The 18,771-nt window shown below is 30.5% G+C and overlaps 3 protein-coding genes across 6 annotated transcripts in view; 1 reads left to right on the top strand and 2 right to left on the bottom strand.

The window, feature by feature from the left end:
* The window catches only part of LOC132908169 (putative transcription factor capicua), a 44,060-nt gene extending 32,747 nt beyond the window's left edge, over nt 1-11,313 (top strand). For 2 of the 4 annotated variants that reach the window (XM_060961885.1, XM_060961884.1), the window contains exons 15-22: nt 47-360; nt 963-1,191; nt 1,403-1,606; nt 1,758-2,024; nt 2,174-2,372; nt 2,468-2,685; nt 2,789-3,268; nt 3,354-11,313. In XM_060961885.1, coding sequence (XP_060817868.1) covers nt 47-360; nt 963-1,191; nt 1,403-1,606; nt 1,758-2,024; nt 2,174-2,372; nt 2,468-2,685; nt 2,789-3,268; nt 3,354-3,424 — 1,982 coding nt within the window. In that variant the 3' untranslated portion in view covers nt 3,425-11,313. The remainder of the gene's footprint in view (nt 1-46; nt 361-962; nt 1,192-1,402; nt 1,607-1,757; nt 2,025-2,173; nt 2,373-2,467; nt 2,686-2,788; nt 3,269-3,353) is intronic. The other 2 variants (XM_060961886.1, XM_060961887.1) reach the window with 2 other exon arrangements.
* A 2,027-nt stretch (nt 11,314-13,340) lies between these two features.
* LOC132907928 (GRIP and coiled-coil domain-containing protein 1-like) lies at nt 13,341-15,822 on the bottom strand (the record flags this gene model as incomplete). Its single annotated transcript, XM_060961385.1, has 2 exons — nt 13,341-15,249; nt 15,329-15,822. Coding segments are annotated over 2 exons (660 nt in total), but the record flags the coding sequence as incomplete, so codon positions are not given.
* Nucleotides 15,821-18,660, bottom strand: LOC132908196 (GRIP and coiled-coil domain-containing protein 1-like). The gene is made up of 8 exons (XM_060961978.1): nt 18,332-18,660; nt 17,643-17,845; nt 17,450-17,562; nt 17,198-17,362; nt 16,956-17,101; nt 16,649-16,883; nt 16,258-16,567; nt 15,821-16,184 (listed from the first exon to the last, which is right to left on the bottom strand). The coding sequence occupies exons 2-8, from the start codon at nt 17,695-17,697 to the stop codon at nt 15,841-15,843; spliced, it is 1,368 nt and encodes a 455-aa protein (XP_060817961.1). The 5' UTR covers nt 17,698-17,845; nt 18,332-18,660; the 3' UTR covers nt 15,821-15,840.
* Nucleotides 18,661-18,771: the final 111 nt, after the last annotated feature.

Here is an 18,771-nt window from a genome sequence, read left to right as displayed (position 1 = left end):
AGTTATGTAGTATAGTATGATAAAACCAATTTCTCCGTTTGTCTAGCACGAATACCTTCAACAGGTATTGAGACAACAACAAAGTATCATCATACTTCTATGGATAAAGGAGGAAGCGTTTCGGTTCTATCCAGCACATATCCTTATCATAGTCCCGTCAATCCGACTGGAGTATCAGGTTTTCAACCTACTGGTGGGGCTTTTATTACCATGCCAATATCTCCAAAAGTTGTTAAACCAGAACCAGTGAAAAATGAACAACAGTATAGTACCCAATATAGTATGAGCAATTTGGTAGCAAGCATTCATGAGAATGGAAGAAATATGCCTAAATTTACGGCTGCTCCGGTATTACATTCCGTAAGTATTGGAGATAAATTATTGAAAGTTTATGATAGTAACATACATACCTAAAATAGTCCAGACGAAGTGAACCTATATATGAACGTAACTGAATTTAATGACATGTAAAATGTTTTGTTTCCTTGAAATCCTCTGTAAAATGCTCCTTTTTGTCCAGGCATGTGTGAATACTTAAAACATTTCATGCTCATCTTTTGAATGAAGGATGAGTGGTAACTGAAAAGCTTGTTTTAATGGTTAACACTAATAGTTACAAATAATACTTTTAATACAAGCATAATTATGTTTTCTACATTCAAACGATTACTTATTCATTATCTTGAAAATGTTTACTTTATGAACTGTCTGAATACAAGGTATGAATAGTTACTATAATGTTTAAGTATAATTCGAGTGCTATTCGCACGTGCCTACTTACCTTGCTGCCTTATTATTTTTCTTTTTCTTTCTTTCTATTTTCTATTTTTTTTTTTTTTTCTCTCCAATGTTAAAACCTGAATTGAGGGAGCAGCGAACTCTTGGATTTCTCAAAGAGTTCTATGTAAACACATGCGAATAAACTCAAAGATTGAACTACAAAAGTTTAACAATACTGACAGATTGGATCGAAACCTATGATGGCTCTGTTTAAACAACAGCAGCCGTTGCAGTCTTTAGGCACTATTCTTCGCCCCCTTACTTCAGCTGTCCCTTATCAACCATCGTTCACTCTAACATTGCTCGATAACGATTTGGTGGCTGTTTCCAAACCGCAGCAGGGATCGCAGTATCTTGGTCCAACATCACCTCATCCCCGGATGTACTGTGGATTCAATATACCAATCTCTGGTAAGTTTCTATAGAATGTAACTACTTCAAAATTGATCTAATATTCGTATAGTCTATATATATATATATAAAATTATACAACAAAACTATGTTTATAACATTTTCATATCATTTTTTGACCAGTTTTTCTTGAAAATATCTTTAATTTGAAATCACACTGATTCTAAAATTACAAAAAGGATATAAAGTAAATGCATGTTGTTAATTGTAGACGCTGGCAATCGCAACATATCCTCACAAGGTTTAGTTTCTGGTAATAAGATGGAAACCCAAAGTGTCATAGTGAGCAAACCATACTCGGTTTCAACAACTTCTACTACATCGACTTATCGAGGAATTGGTCATTCAATAACACGTCTTGCAGAATCAGAAAAAAGTGAAAATCAAGTAGGGAATAATCATGCCCAGTTTTATGGTATGTTATCATTGATTTCTTTAATAATTTTCGAAAACCTTTCTTTAATATACATAGATTGTTTTCAATATGGGGTTTATAATATATATACCAATAACAACATGTGTATTTCGAATGGGAACTATTAAAGGTTTCTTCTATTCCTTTTCAGTAACCAATGTAAAGTCTGATCAGGAAAGAAAAGATACCGTGAATATTCTTCTGCCTGCTACGAATGATAAACATAAACAGCCATCTACTCCACATACTCCCCATACACCACTCAGTAACCATGGTAGTACTGAAATTTCCACAAATAAATCATATTCCATGGATGAAACACAGCTTAATGATATAGGCCCAAGTAAGGGTCCTTTTATGCTTGCTCCAACTCCGGCACAGCTTGGCCGAGCACCGTTACAAAGGAGACAATCAATGGGTACAATTTTATCGCTCCCATAATATTTCTACCGTAACAATAATCTATTTAAATGATGGTATAAACATCAATTCTTTTTAATAATGAAACTGAATTTGCAAGTTTTAAAGATAGAGTTTTTGTATATTTTGTGTTCTGTTCCTTCATAGCAATGCCTCCCACATCAACTGCAGGAGACCATGGGCCTCTGGTGTCTCAACATTGTGACAATCGTCCACAAACGAACACATCTCAAGCGACAGAGCAAATACAGCAACAACAAAATTTCTCAGAATCTCATGCTTCCCCGTCACCATCTACTAAAAAAGGTTCTTTCTTCAAGAAAAATGTTGAAGATGGAATGGACCGGTATGTCAAATTAACAGTTGCTTGAATTTTTTTATAACTGTGTCACTTGTTTACATCTATGACAAGTAAATATGAGAAAATATGATTGATTACAGAGTTCTCGAGCAAGTGAATTTCCAAGAAAAATTCTCGTCCTTACCAGAATTTAAACCAGAAGATATACAAAGTCCAAGTGCAATCAGTATCAATACCGCGGGTTCCTGTGGTCATGGTTCAGTAGTAACGTCTGGCTTACATGCTTCAAATTTACAGTCGTCAATGCAAATACAAAGTTATCGAAAAAAATCTGCACAAGCACCTCATAGGCCCACAAGTAATTATTTTATTAATATGATACCATAATGTGACACTACAAAAGAATATTTTTGTCTTTCAAATTTTTATTGTTACTTTAATAAAAGTATCTTTTGAAATAGTGAATGAGGACGACATCGAATCAGATACGTCAATATCTGCTACTCCAAAATCAACTTCCAGTGTCAAATTGACAGGAAACACGTTCTTTGGTCCAGATTTTAATGTTGATGCATATAGAACTAACACTGATCTAGTGGGAGATGTTGATGCTAGCTCTCCTAGGACACCAAAAACGCCTGGAGGAGGTGCTGGAAACTCTGTAGGAATTGGCAGGAGCGAAAATGACCGGGGTCATAGGAAAGTACTAGAGCAACGTCGACACCTTGTAATGCAATTATTTCAAGAACACGGTTACTTTCCTTCAACGCAAGCTACTACAACTTTTCAAGCAAAACATTCAGATATATTTCCTAATAAGACAAGTTTGCAATTAAAGATTAGAGAGGTCAGGCAAAAATTAAAAGCTAACTCAACACCTATGAGTGCTAACAGTCTAGTGAGTCCACTACCTGTCTCTGAACCTTCACCTAACATAACTGGTAATTATTTCATATTTTTTTTATTCCTGAATATAATAATTGTAAGAGATGATGTATGTTATAAAATTTACAAACATTTCCATAGGACCATTGACTGCTCCCCCTACGTCGATGGGAGCTCCACATATACTGCCTGTAAGCAGTAGTGGTAGCTAGCGCCCACGTGCCAACTGTGATACTATGCATCCACTTACTCCACAGCATGAGTACATCATTATTCATTGAAAGAAGGAAAGTTTTTATCGAAAAAATTGTTGATGTACAAGTTTTAGCGAGTTGTAAAGTGCTGCAAGGCTTTAGTGCAATTCGAACTTTGATGTAACCTGGTGCAGGTAACTTAGACAGGCATATCAAGGTGAGTTTGATGTACACATATCAGTAAAATCTTATTGTATATAAAACTGAAGAAATATTGAGTCGAATGTTTCTCAAGATTACTAATGTTGACTTAAATGCGTGTTCGAATATCTGTGTTCCATTGGAATAATAACATGTAAAATGTTGGTGTGATTAAGAATCTACTGTATTTTAGCAACGATATAACGTTCACTAGAAAGTTAAAAGCTCAACTTACAGGCTTAATCATATTATCCTGTTTAATAATGAAACGAGGAAGGAATAATAGAATCACATAAAATAACTGTTTCGAAATATGTAATTCGAAAAAAAGAGCTTTCTTCTATCAGAAGAAAAGACAATACTCTTCTGTATTCTAAATCTAAAGATGATTTATGAAATGGTAATATAGAAGTGAAGAAATTATTTTACTACATTATAAAATCACAACTCATAGTTGTACAGTACCAAACGTACATGACCGATATTTGTACATCGAAACACCTTGCAAGGATTATGGAAGGCCTAAGCCATTGTTAAACATTGTTAAAAATACTATGAGATCCAAGTAGAAAGAAAAAAAGGAGTATGCATGATATAGAAAATGAAGTTTCGCGTGAGTGTAGGATGTGTGTGGGTGTTTTTGTGAGAAAGAGGAAGAGAAAAACGTAATCAGAGAGTATTAGAATTAATGAAGCATTATAAGATGAAATCAGAGTTTATATACTTTAGTTATACTTTATATATGATATAGATGAAAAAGAAAACTATAGAAGAAAGAAAGAACTGCGATAAACATTGCACAAAATTTATGTAATGCAGTCTGCAGATATGTTTATTTTACTTGTAAATACTATGGCATGACTTGGAGTGGAAGATATCTGGAGAGTTTAAAGTATCTATGATGCTGTGTCTGACAATTTTAAGACGGAAGCATTCTTTTGGTGATTCATAGATTATTATAATGGAGATAAAAATCGTGCCATTGTGCGGCGACAAACAAGGGAATGCATGCGTAATAAGAAGTCCCTTAATAATAAAGAATTAATTGTTAGACCCCATTTGATAGGTAATATGTAATATGTTTACAATATTCTCGAAAGTACTTATCTACTGTTTTTAGAACTCTGCTCAAATTCAACGCGTTTGATTTACGTTTTATAAGCATTTTAAAGTCAATCTGCTTTTTTCTTTACTTCTTTTCTCTTTTTTCCTTTTGGCCAATTTAGATGTAAGCGGTTTTATGAAGGCCGTATTTTTTTTCTGTTTTTTTTTCTTTTTTTTTTTTTTTCTTTTTTTTTTTTGGCCATGACAAGTTATTTGCTTTTATCTTTAGCATGCTCTAATTAAATGCGTATGTGATCTAATGGAAAATATAATTGCAAATAAATAAAATTTTGATACTAATATCAAGCACCAAGCTAAGAAAAAAGTTGTCGAGGAGGTTTATTGAATATGTTGTTGCAATTCAAATTTTGTTACTACGCTTTTAACAGAAATCGTTGTTCATTATGAAAATTATATATATATATACATATTTCGTTTATTTTAGCGCATTTTATCGGTCAAATGTATTTTTACGTTATAGAGAAATATTCATATCTTTAGTGGAAACGCGTTGAATTTCAACAGAAATTGTTGAATTTGGCTGTAAAATAGATTATGTAATTAGTGATATGTTTATAAAAAAAAGCGCACCTTGAAAGGTTTAAAAGTCTCGCGCCACGGCACGCATATTGTAGTTAGGATAGGAACAATGTCTATTCTACATATTTTGTAAATAGGAAAAATATACAATATACTGAATATATATATATTATATAAAAATTAGGATACATCCGAAACGGTAGAGTAGAGCATTGTAATTTGTAGAATAATAATTATAATGAAAACGCAGGCAGGATTAGGATAAAACAAAAAAAGAAAAGATTTATAGATTGTGGGCCTTCAGATATGAACTGTTGCACACGGAATGGTCCCCCAACCCTCCTCCAAAGTTAACCCTTTCCTAAAGTGTTAGGATATTATTATTTGTGTACACACACGCGCCCGTGCGCGCGCACGAAATTACATTACTCTCTTACCATTTCTTGATTATTGTTTTTTTTATAGAGCGTTAAACACACTGGTGGCAAGCGATTACCGAAGAGAAGAGACACTTGAAATCTGCATTGGTCACTCCTGTGAACAATACTTTGAAAAAGTTTTGATTTCTTTTTAATATGAAGTTTCTTCTCTCTGTCTGTCTGTCTCTGTCTGTCTGTCTGTCTTTCTCTTTTTCTCTCTTTCTCTCTCTCTCTCTCTCTCTCTCTCTCTCCCTATCTATCTATCTCTATCTCTATCTCTATCTCTATCTACTTAAAAGTATATTTATTATGTAAAAAATGTAATTTAGCGATGATATTTACACATTTATTAGACAGCTTTATTAGAAATCATATATTCCGTGTTCATATCACATCTTTTAGACAATGTTACTCTTCTTATTTACCGCGTCACTTTTATCAGAATTAGTACTCAGAGAAAAATTTTAAAATCGTTTATAATAGCACAAATTATCTCAAATTCAATATCTTTTAACGTTCGTTTTATAAATACTACATTATTTAATCAAAAGGAATATTTTAGGTATAATAGCTTTATCTTTTTTTTTTTTTTAAATATCTTTGTTTTAAAAGTTGTGGTTATCACGATATTTTATATGAATCATGTAATCTAATTTATAATTTACATAAATGAAAGTGATAAAATATTTCTCACGTTACGGATATTTAAAAAAAGAAGGAACATTTTAATATATCTGGCTTTTTCTGGAATGATCACATTGTTTTTTGAATAGCTTCTTCTTGTATACAGGAATGGACGTTAACAGAGATTGAGTGTCTCTAAGTACTTGCCCCTTTCAAAGAATTTAAATGAAATATTATATTTTGTACTTGTGTAAACTAGTGAACTATCTTTCCAGTATTGATAAGATTTTGAAGTTACTTTTCATATTTTCTTCCCCTTTCCTTCTTTTCTCTCTTTTTTTGTTAAAAAATATTGGTGACGAAATATGTTCCGTGATTTAGCAGCCATACATGTGACTGTGATTTAGGAAAACAGAAGTAAAGTAAAGTGGCGGCTACTCTACTGGCATTTTCTTCACCACATTATATCTATCTTCCCAATTCCTCCCTCTGAATCCTTTCTCTAACATTGTGTAAAATGAACGCACTTGAACAAATCCTATGTACCTACTTCCTCATTTTGTTTTCCTCTCTTTTTTTATTATTCTCATTACTTGTAATAATGTATTTTTATTATGTTCTAAGTTGCTATTCATCTATTATAGTCATTCTATTATTCCTTGTTTAATTCTGAAATATTTTTAAATCTGTTATATGGTATATAATATCAGTCACGGAATAACGTTATGAAACAGAATACCGAACATAGGAAAAATAATAAATGATACACATAGAAGCAATGAAAATGGCTCTGTGTAGAAAGCATACCATGAATCTTTGTTATGTACAGCATCGATGCACTGTACTGAGGAAAATACATACCATGTACGTGCGTAGGTAATAAAATGTAATCATATGAAAAAAAAAAACAAAAAAAGGAGAAAATATTAAAGACATAGTGAAATATTTGACAATTTGCAAGTGCAAACATATACACGATACATATGCATATGTACATATGCATATATACATATATATAAAACACATTATAGGAACAATTGGCTGAGGCATTAAAATCTGTCCGAATCTGCGCATTGCCGTTTGCAAATAGCAGACATATAAAATTCTAAAAATATTCTTCTTAGTACTTTCGATACGACCGCATGTTTAAAAATTAATTTTCAATTCTAATCGGCGAAATACAGGAACTAAGCTATCTTCTTAAAAATATCTTAACGAAAAAATAACGTTATCAGCACCATATTATAAATTATACATTATGATACTCGAGATATAAATATTGCATTTTCAAAATCATAAAATCGCACGAATGAAATTCTGTAACATATTTAATATATGTATAATTATATGTGTAATTGATTTTCTCTCTGAATTGATCTCTCTCTCTCTCTCTCTCTCTCTCTCTCTCTTTTCATTTCTTAGTTTTAAATTAAAAATATTCTCACATTTTTCGAATATGCAGAAAATATTGGTAAATAAATATTTTTCTGCTACAATAGATCAAATTATATCTTTTATCAATTTTTAAGTAATTATCAATTTACATCTTTTAGCACCTAATTACTCTTGGAAATTGTATAAAAGAGGAAAATGAAAATACATAAGTGAATGCTAAAAATGAAAATAGCAATTTTATAAGTTTCAAGAATGCATTCAAATTTATGATTTATGATTGAAATTATGAAAGAAATGTTAAATAATTCTAAGTAAAAAAAAAAATAACAAATTTTAAATAAGTTATATTACATCAATTATAAGCAACAGTTGCATTATGCATATTTATGCATATTTATACATATGGTGTTTTAAATCTTAATTATACTTAAAGTTGATCAATTCCTATATTTAACAATACTAAGTAGTATTTGAAAATTGCAAGAATCGACAACGAATACTATTATCAATTTACCATTTGTATCTATTTCATTAATTTACAGAAGAATAAAGAAAATAAAATGCGCTTGTTATGTAAAGAGTGTGTAAAAAGTAAGTGTAAAAGCCATCATAGGGGGATTCCACACGTTTGGATCGGCGAAGATTTCTAAAAAAAAAGTTCGTGCAAAAGTCACTTTGAGCTTGAAATTCAAAGTCAAATTTTGTTGTTGCATCATATTCTACTCATCACGAGGATCAAACGTTTTAACAATCAACGAGCATCAATATGTATATATATAAAATGTATATATATATATATATATATAAAACTGATCTTATTTATAATATATTTACGTTTCATAGCCAAATACATGATAAATGGCATCTACCGTTACACGTAGATATTTTTCTTTCTTTCTTCCTTTTCGAATCTGCATAATAGCCGTGCTAACTTTCGTATGGCCATCACTTTAACACGTTGTTCGAACAGCCCAGGACTCGCGTTTCTACATTTCGGCCAAGTTTCTCCCTAAGATTACGCGTTGGTTCTAGACGATATTCAATTCGATATTTTAATTCATTGTTCAACGGATATAATCCGCTCATCTGAACTGAATTGATCCAATCGTAAGAAATCACGACGACCTGGAACTTCTGAACCGCGGTGATCTTTCATTATTCTTTGCCGATTGTCGATCTGTTGTTTCACGCGCCAGAGAATAATTGACAGCGGCTTCGTCAATAGCACGCTATTTGCCTGATCGCAAAATGCAAATATATTATGAGTAATATCAGTTTTATATAGGATGTACCGAATACAGAGTATCACGCGTAAAGTGATAATTTTTGATACAAGGCTTCGTTTTCGAGAAAATCAGTTATGAAGCTGCATCTATTTCATTCTCGTTGCTTTTCAACTGCACACGATGAAATTTCATAGTTGGTTTTCAACAATCACCATTCTACATTTTCGACTTACCTTTGCATGCCGAATCTCCGCCTCTCGGCTTGTACAACGATTTTCGGTACACGTACATATATACATACACGCGTACATATATGGAATTAATAATAAAACTTTAATAATCTTCTCCAAGAGAACAACCGAGTGCGACTCGTGGTTCCCTTGAGGCGTTCGATCCTCGTGACGAGTAGAATACGATGGAATAGAAAAAATTTAATCTTGAACTTCAACGTTAAGTTCAATTCTGTAGGAATTTTTTTTCGAATCTCTACCGTTCCAAAGATGTAGAATTCCGCTATGGTATTTTCCAAACTTACCTTTTGTACATCTTACACGAGTTGTTTCAAAATGTAAATTTAAATCGAACAAAATTCCACAATATTTTATGTTTCATATTTCTAATTAATTTTTATACAAGAAATTCTTTCTTTCAATTCTCAATAGGATCGTGTATACTAAAAGGTATACATAAGACTCGCGAACTGTAAATATATGAACAAAGAGTATGCAAACGATCTGGACGCGATTGGCAGATTTTAAATCCGATGCCCTTATACGAGAACCACGTACGTGTTGGACCAAATTTGCCAGTATGGCCACATTTTGTGTTACAAATATGTTACATTTCCTGAAGAACGATATGGACGATATGAGACGTTAGTATAAGAAGAAAGTAAGACAGAATTTGCAGTGTAACATTTGCGACGGACATGTATTTACGTGGCGGCGAGCTTTTGAAAAGATATACACACGTCTTTGACGAGAATATCCTTTAAAAGATAAAAGATACGTATGTATATTGTATATACGCGTATTTAACACTAAAGGAATAACGAATCAGCGCGAACAACAGTTGGTTGCCATTCCTTTTTCTTCTTTTGATCATTTAACGAATTATGGTATCCATAATAGTTTCGAAAGAATTACGTGAATAAACGATATCATTTTTCTAGAAATATGAATAGCTTATTGACAACAGCGTTGAATATTTAACAAACGAAATTTCCTATTTTCACTTCACTACAAAATTTTCCAACTTGTCTGTAATCTGTATAATGTCCTGTTCAAGAATAAAGGAAATTGAAATCGGCCATAGTACGCAAGAATAGCTACCGTGAAACTTCAGAAAGTGCAGTCGGTTGTATCGTCTCGTTAACGATTCGGTTAACGTTATTATTTTCACAAACGAGTATAATTATTTGCAAATTCTTCACTTTTTAAAGAGGAACGCTTCCCCATGTTTCATTTAAAATGATAGTTTGTTCTTAAGAAGAATAGTAAAACACGGACAAATTTTCTTTTTTTTTCTTCTTTCTTTCCTTCTTAACATGGTCGTTTCGTGGAAACTGTTTATTAATTTTTTCCAAGATAATCTAACATGAATATCCCTTATGAAAAGGTAATAAAGGGATCCGTGACTTTCAACACGATTCATTTTTAGCGCGAGAGAAGATATAAAGATGTCTTTAAATCTAGGAATATTTATTACTTATACGTAACAAATTGTGCAATGTTACATCGTTCTAAGGTGTAAAAAAAATGTCATTTATATATTTATGGCATTCATGCTTCTTCGAAGAATTCGTAAGTTCATTTTGGCGATGATATTTCCAAGTATATATTGCTGTATTTAAAGCAATCGAGACTGAATTTCATTTTGTTCAGCGATACAAACCGAATTACGAATCGACGATAAAACGTTCACTGTCTGCGGTATCCTCTATTAACCGTACAAGAACAACACGAATAAACATAAACACTGGCTTTTTATACACGTAAAGTGTTTTGTATTGCTTTCCGTACGTACATCTCAGAAAACTTGAAGAAAAGTCGATTAGCATCGCAAACAATTATATTAACACACCCCGTAAATAATGTAATTTTCTGCCAATATACTTGGTCAATCAGTAATATACTCTCTTTTATTTCTATTATATAATTGTTGGCGTAGTAGATATCTTTCTACTTGAACTTTTCTATCCTCTTTTCATAAAATTCCTAACCACGTAACGACAACTTCCAACGCTTTAAACTTAATTGTCAGAAAAATCGCATTATTTATGGGATGACCGACCTACAATGTCAAAATGTAAAATATTTTTATCAGACATGAAAATTTGCTGTATTTGTTTTAAAAATGAAAAGTGAACGCAAATGGCAAAAAAGAAGAAAAAGAACAACGTCGATGTACAGTCTGACATTGTATTGCCGAAAAATTATATATCGTGCTTAAATGAAAAAATTTGTTTCCTTGCACGCGATCTAACAATGCCGCAGCAACATTGATAGACTGTATTCTACTCTCTTGCTTTTAAAGGCTTTGCATAAAAACGCGTTAACGAGTAAGATTATAGTAGGGTTAAACATCGATAGGGAACATTTGATTTCTTACAGGATAGTACCGTCAAAAAGAGAGAAAAAAGAAAAAGAAGAAAGGAAGAAAAAGACTCATGCGTCAGATTTAGATTTAGATTTATTATAACTTTAATACAAGTTGTAAGATAATGTATACCAATGCTATAATATTTATATTGTCACTATAAATATTATATAATAGGTATGATATTATTGTTGTATAAAAGAAAAAGAGATTAAAAGAGATGAAGGAAGAAAGACAGAAAGGACACTTGCAGCTAATACAGGAAATAATCTGTCTAATCCAATAGGATGAAATCCTTCATTAACATAAAAGAACTTAAGAATTGGCTTTTTCCTTCTTCAAGTAAATTTGAACATTATAATGCGAAAAATATTTTTCGGTCAAAGAAGACAGATACTGTTCCAACGTTTACACGGAAATATACACTTTTCTCGGGGAAATGTTATTTAAGGGCCTCTGTACATTACTATTGCTAACATCATCATATATGTAAAGAAAGAGTAAGCATATAAGAAAAAAAAAAAGAAAAAAAAAGAAAAAAGAATCTTAGCAGGTTACCGATTACAAATTTTCAGAAAGCAGATAAATAAGATAAATAATTATTCGCAAGAAATATTCTTCACGAAATATATATATTAAAGAATCATATATATTATATACCGATGTCTAATTAATAATTAAAACTATCGAACAAGTGTTATTAAATAAAATGTTGTAATCTGTGTTGACAATCGCCGACATTCTGAGCCTGAAATACAACCATTGAACAGGTGTACATCGTCATGCCTTGAAGATACTTAAATAAAATGTTTTAGTCATGCATCACGAAATGATAAAGATAAAGAAAGGGAGGAAAGTGGTAAAAGTTGTGTATAAAAATTGTCAGACTGAAATCCTGTGCAAAAATCGCTCATTCTCGGCAAGTAGACAGCCCGTGATTTGCAAAAGTTTATGTGATCACAATGTGAAACGATGTCATGAGAACGACGTTTAGCGAGAATTATTGTAAAATTGCAAACCGAATAATGGATATGATGCGGTGATCGTTTGATAATCGTATGCCTGTATTTTATTAGTAACTCGAGATTGAAAGTTCGACAATGTTTAAACGATTGTAAACGAAGCGTGGATTTTTAATCTGTATATAGACGATATGATTTTTGCTCCGAGGACGTGTTATTACCGGTGAGAAGAAATGGATATATAAACTGAATTATACGTTGTTAGAGAATTATGTGGGAGAAATATTTAGCAGCTTTCAGATGTACAGATCTTCGATAAAAATGCGTACAATCACAAGTATATTAAAACTTATCAAAGACACTATCGATAAGTTGTGTTTAGTTCTTTTTTCAACGACAGATTAAACGCTAAATATATACATATATGCCAAACATGTCGTCACAATTTAGTCATTCGTTTTGTATATAATGCACGTAACATAAACCTGGAGTATAAATAAATACGACGGAATATATACGTGATGCGTATTGAATTTTCTGTTATTAATTTCACAGGATAATTACACATCTAAAAGTAACAATAAGAGAATGTAAACGTCGCATTTAAAATTATTTCTTCGACAACGTAAGTTTGAGCATATAATGGCAATGTTATTAATCAATATACTGAAATGTACATCATACCTTGTACACATAAGTAAGTACTTGCATATGTCCACACAATGTTCCGTTTTTCCCCCTAAGTTGTTCACATTTGCTACATAATATATATATTACGTAGCAAATATATATTATATATATATATATATTAAATATATATTATATAATATATATATGTAAGATTTTAAGTAATATAAATGGATCGTAAATTTTATATTTTATTTCTTCCTGCATATACTTACAAAAAGTATGCATGAAGGTGCATACAATTGTATGACAATTTTATTTCAAATCGCTTTCCGTTTCAATATTAATGTTTTTTACCGTCACCCTTACTATTAAAGAAACAATAGTATCCTTTTGAAATAATAATATACGTTTGCTTAAAGTACAAGTTATAATTTATTTACATATCTCGATAAGAAATCTAAACATCTTTAAACTATAAGAGTACTACAACCCTTCTTCTAGTTGTATCATTTTATATATCTTTCAAATATCTTAAACTCATAGAACTAATGCAAGGAATGTCTTGCAATGATTTCATATCGTTTCTTATAATGCATAGATGGTTTAACATGAATCTCGGAAGATAATTATATATGTACATATACATACATATACAATATATAATTGATAATCATTTATAGGATAATTATTTACAAAGGGGTATTGCTGCCCGCCGATTTCAATGACTTTGAGATATGTTGTCAAAATCTTTATTCTGAACAACTTTACCACATACATATTACCGCCGCTCAACCTTAGTTTTCGATACTTTCAAGAAAAAGCTTAAATCAATCTTAATTTTTACTTCACTCTGATGTAAACGACCGCATAAACTCCCCCTAAACTTAACTCGCTGATGATAATCATCTTTAATGTAAACAGAAAAAGACAAATCGATGGGTCGTAACTTGGTGAAGACTAATATCCTCGCGCTGGCATGACTTAATTTTTATTTCATTTAATTTTGTAAGTATATCGTAAATTCGATATTGTTTATGTATATGCACTACCAAACGTGCTTTTGTGTATAATTCTAGCACTAAGAGCATGCGTGATTATCACTAGGTTGCATGTGAAGCATATATATATAGGTACTAGGTACATACATATATTATATATATTATTAGTTATTACATATATATATATATATATATATATAAAACAAAAAGATCAAGAAAATTCTTAATCAATAGGTTTATTGTTATTGTTCATATCAAAATAAATAATTTACTTTATTTTTACGTTGAATATATCATGTTTGTTTTATTTAACAATCATCGAAATAAGAATGAAACTTAAAAATTTGCAACTTAAGCTCTCATCATTTTGCCAATCTTCGACATAAATTATTTATTTCAGTACATACGTTAAAGATAGACCTATTGATTAAGAATCTTCTTGATATTTTTGTTTTAGTCTATCTAAAGTTCTAATCACCTACATCAGTGAGATACGACCTCTAAATGCTAATTTATTGTGGGTAAAATAAAACCAAGAGGCAATTAATTAAAACTGTATACAAAATGATTATGTATGAGGAAGAAGTAACAAAGTAAACTACGAAAAACAGTTACAACGTTGGACTACATCTTGAACTTAATAAGAATTCATAGGATAATACCCCCTTAAAAGTACATAGTGATAAAAATACCTTTGCGTATATCACCGAAGCTAAGACCGAGCGACGGTAACATGTATAGGGAAAAGCTATTCAGGATTATGTCTTCGACAACGTATTTCAAGGTCACCGAAATCGGTCGGAAGTGCCCTTGCATAAATAATTACAGATAATAGATTTAACTTTTATTTATGAACGCATTATTAGTATAATGTACTCAAATATCATTTGAGATAGCACCGAAAATATAACAAAATAAATAAATTTTATGATATATATTAGATCAGCTACTAATTTTTTTATACAATTCCATAATATGAATTAGTGCTTTACCTTATTTAATTCTTCCACAGTAAAACGCAATACTGTAGAAATAGCGTTTAGCATATGACGTTTACTAGAAACATCGCTTGTAGTTAAATAATTTATAAAAACATTTTTCAAATATTCAAGATTTGCACCTTCCCTAGACTTGCAAGCTTCGAGCCTAAAAATCGAATAATATAATCAAATGTAAACGTATCTTTCTTCCAATTTTTTAATACATGCATCACTTTGAAATTTACCTCGCAATCTGAGCTTGCAAAGCTTTTACATTTTCTTTCTGTTTCTCCTTTATATATATGACTTCTCTTTGTTTTTCCCGTAATGTTGCTTCTAATTCTAAAACTTTTTTTCTAGATGCTGATACTTGCACCTCTTTTCTTGCTAACTCTTGACTGTAATGCAATATTGGAGGACTGTCATTTGTTAATAATCCTGTTACTAAATCGGTAATAGGCTCTGTTCCATTTTCACATTTTGATGCATTTAGCTTCCTTTCTGCGGTATTTTCCTTTTTGGGTAATAATGCGTGAAAAGATGTTTTTAAAGTTAAAATTTCTTTATCCTTTTCTTCGATGAGAGCCATTGATCGTTCTCGTTGACGTAATAATTGTTGCTCTAACGTAGATATTTTATTACGAAATTCATTGTCCTTTTGTAATAACAAATGTCTCAATTTTCCATGTTCTTCTTGATATGACTGTAAAAATAACCAATTGTTGTTTATACCACAGTTATTTTAAATATAGTTGATTTAATTTGTCACCGAGTGATCAAAGAAAAGAAAAAAATTTGCCTTTTCCTGATGCTCCAATTTTAACTTCAATTCCCTTTCCTTATTCACAATTTCGTTATTTAAAACACGTATTCGTTCTTCTAGATTATTATTATGTGCTTTTAACATATGTAATTGTGTTTTACTATTTTTATCATAAGATGATGCAATATTTTGACTCTGAATATTATACGATATGTTTCCAACATTACTATACTTCATTTGCTGCTTATAATCTTCGAATTCTTGCAACAAAGTTTCATACTTTTCTTTATAATCAATAATTTGTTGTTTATCATATAAATCTAAGCTATGTAATAATGCTGAAAACCAAATTTGCTAATAATTATACAATGTATTATTCATATAAGAGAAAAGTATTTTTAATTAACTAACATTTAACATGTGCTGATTCGCTTTTTTTATTATCTAAATCTAACAATTTGGTATACAGATTTTTTATTCTAGAAATGATCTCTTCAGGTTCATTATTTAATGTAATATACTCATGTTCAGAGTCTTGTAAATTAATTAGTTGGTCTTTCAGTTTCTGTATGGCTTGTTGATCTTGCTGTCTGAGTCTATCATATCCTCCAACAATTTCTGAAAGTTCAGCTAGTCTTGCTTCTAGACCAGCTACTCTTGCTTCATGAGTCATTGCTAATGCTCTGGCTTGTTGTTCTGCAGCAGCAGCTCTTTTTTGTTCCTGCAAAGTTAATTAGCTATTCTCATGCCTACATTAGACAAAACAATCTCATACAAATAGATATATTTTTTTTTAAATTACTTCATGTATCGCATTTAAATGTTGTTTCTTCATTAGAGCCATTTCAGATTGGAGTGATAGTAGAATCGGGGGTGTTTCTTTAGCTGCTTCTTCTGCTTGTTTAAGCTTATTTCTAGCTATTTCTAATTCAGCTTCAAGTATTTTACATTGTGTCTTATGTGCAAACTGACTTTTTACTTGTGCTTCAAGTTGTTCTTTGTTTCGTCGTTCATCATGTAATAATTTTTGTAGTTCTCTAAAAAAGAAGAGAAATTTTTTTTAAATTTCTCTTAAAACTACAAATTATTTTTCATATCTTACTACATACTTTATCATTTTTGCATGATCAGCTTGCTCTCTTTCCCTCTCGTGACGTTCCATAATTAATTTACATTTCACATGCTCGATTTCAGAGTAATTCGTAGTTTGCACTTTATTTAATTTTTCTTTCAAATCCTTGATTATTTTTTCACACTGCAAATATTTTATATTTAACAAAAAGAATATAAGTGATTTTATATAGATATGAATATAAATATGTATACATATACACATATAGTGTAAACTCACTTCGTCTCGTTCGTTTCTCAACTGCTTTTTATCCTGTTGAAAATTTGCTTCCATTTTAGATTTTTCTGCCGAAAGAGTAGCTAAAGAATTCATCAACGTATCTAGCCGATTTTTTAATTTTCCTACTGTTTCTGTATACGCGATATCCGTTTGAACTTCGCGCGACTGAAAAATGAATACAAACATTTATTTAAAAATAGTCGCTATACGATTATTGATAGCAATCATATCAGAACTTTTATATTATTATACTTGTCGCGAATGAATTAATTCATCATTTCCAGTGTTTGTAGTATCAGATTTTTGAGACTGTACATTCGTTGTATTTCCAATCTTTTTCGTTTGTGAAGAAACGTCAGATTTATCTAAAATATAATTATCTATTGTTATTGAATCACCAATAATATAAAAAATTCATAATTTAACAATGATATTAGATATGTACCTTTTTCATTTTCTACAATTATTGATTTTTTATCCATTTTTTCCTCGTTCTCCATTGAATCTCAATAAGAGATTAATAAATTAATAATTAAATATTTCAGTTCAAACGAGTATAGTAAACAAAGTTAATATTCCGAATCTTTTAAACGATCTTTTATTCTGGATGATACATACGTTTACACGTTTATACGATAACATTTATCGCTGAAATAAAACCGGTCATTGTAGATTTATTGTAAAATAAAAACCTGTAGTAATTTTTATATATGTAAATGTAAAAATATAAGTAATTTTTTATATATGTAAATATAAAAATATAAGTAATTTTTATGCATGAGTTAATGTATTATCTGCAATAATAAATATTTTCAATATAATAAAAACTCTCGAAAAAGAATTATAATTACATAGCATATTTGATGCTACGTTCAAAACATTTAAATGTGACATAAAAATTAAAAATGTTAATGTAATGCAAAATGATACCCGTATAATAATTCCGTATATGATAATACACATGTATTTGCATTTATTTTCAATTTCTCATATTTGTACACACTGACTGAATTACATACCACATAAAACTATTATCTTAATTACACAGAAATGTGCGTAAGTTTATTATTATAATACAACATTTGAAAATCTCTTTCTTTATTTTAACATAAGGTACCTCGCTTTGTCACTTACCCTGATGATATCAAAATCTTTTCTAGACATATTATTTGTTTTTCTTACAACGATGTATCCGACTATTTTTAACGTCAAGCGTTTTATAACGAAGCTATAGTGTGATCAAATCGAAGAAACGATCTTCTAACAAAATATGGAATCCTATATGACGAATAACATTAATAATACGTATTATAAACAATATTTGTAACAATATTTCGTTTAAAGACAAATTATGTGTACATCTCTTCAGCTGATTCTATCTATATTATATCTGTTAATATGACGACAACGTGCATTATATAAATTTGTAAAGATTTTACCTATCAAAATTATATAAAAAACTCAAATTAAAATAAACAAATATATATATTTGCAATGTGTACATCAAACAACATTCTTAAAAGAATTATTAGTATTGTATTTATACCACCACATTAAAAATTAAATTTATAAAA

Source organism: Bombus pascuorum, chromosome 6 (assembly GCF_905332965.1).
Source record: "Bombus pascuorum chromosome 6, iyBomPasc1.1, whole genome shotgun sequence".
Lineage (NCBI taxonomy): Eukaryota > Metazoa > Arthropoda > Insecta > Hymenoptera > Apidae > Bombus > Bombus pascuorum.
The sequence above is the reverse complement of the archived record's forward strand: the minus strand, read 5'-3'. Positions and strand labels throughout refer to the sequence as shown.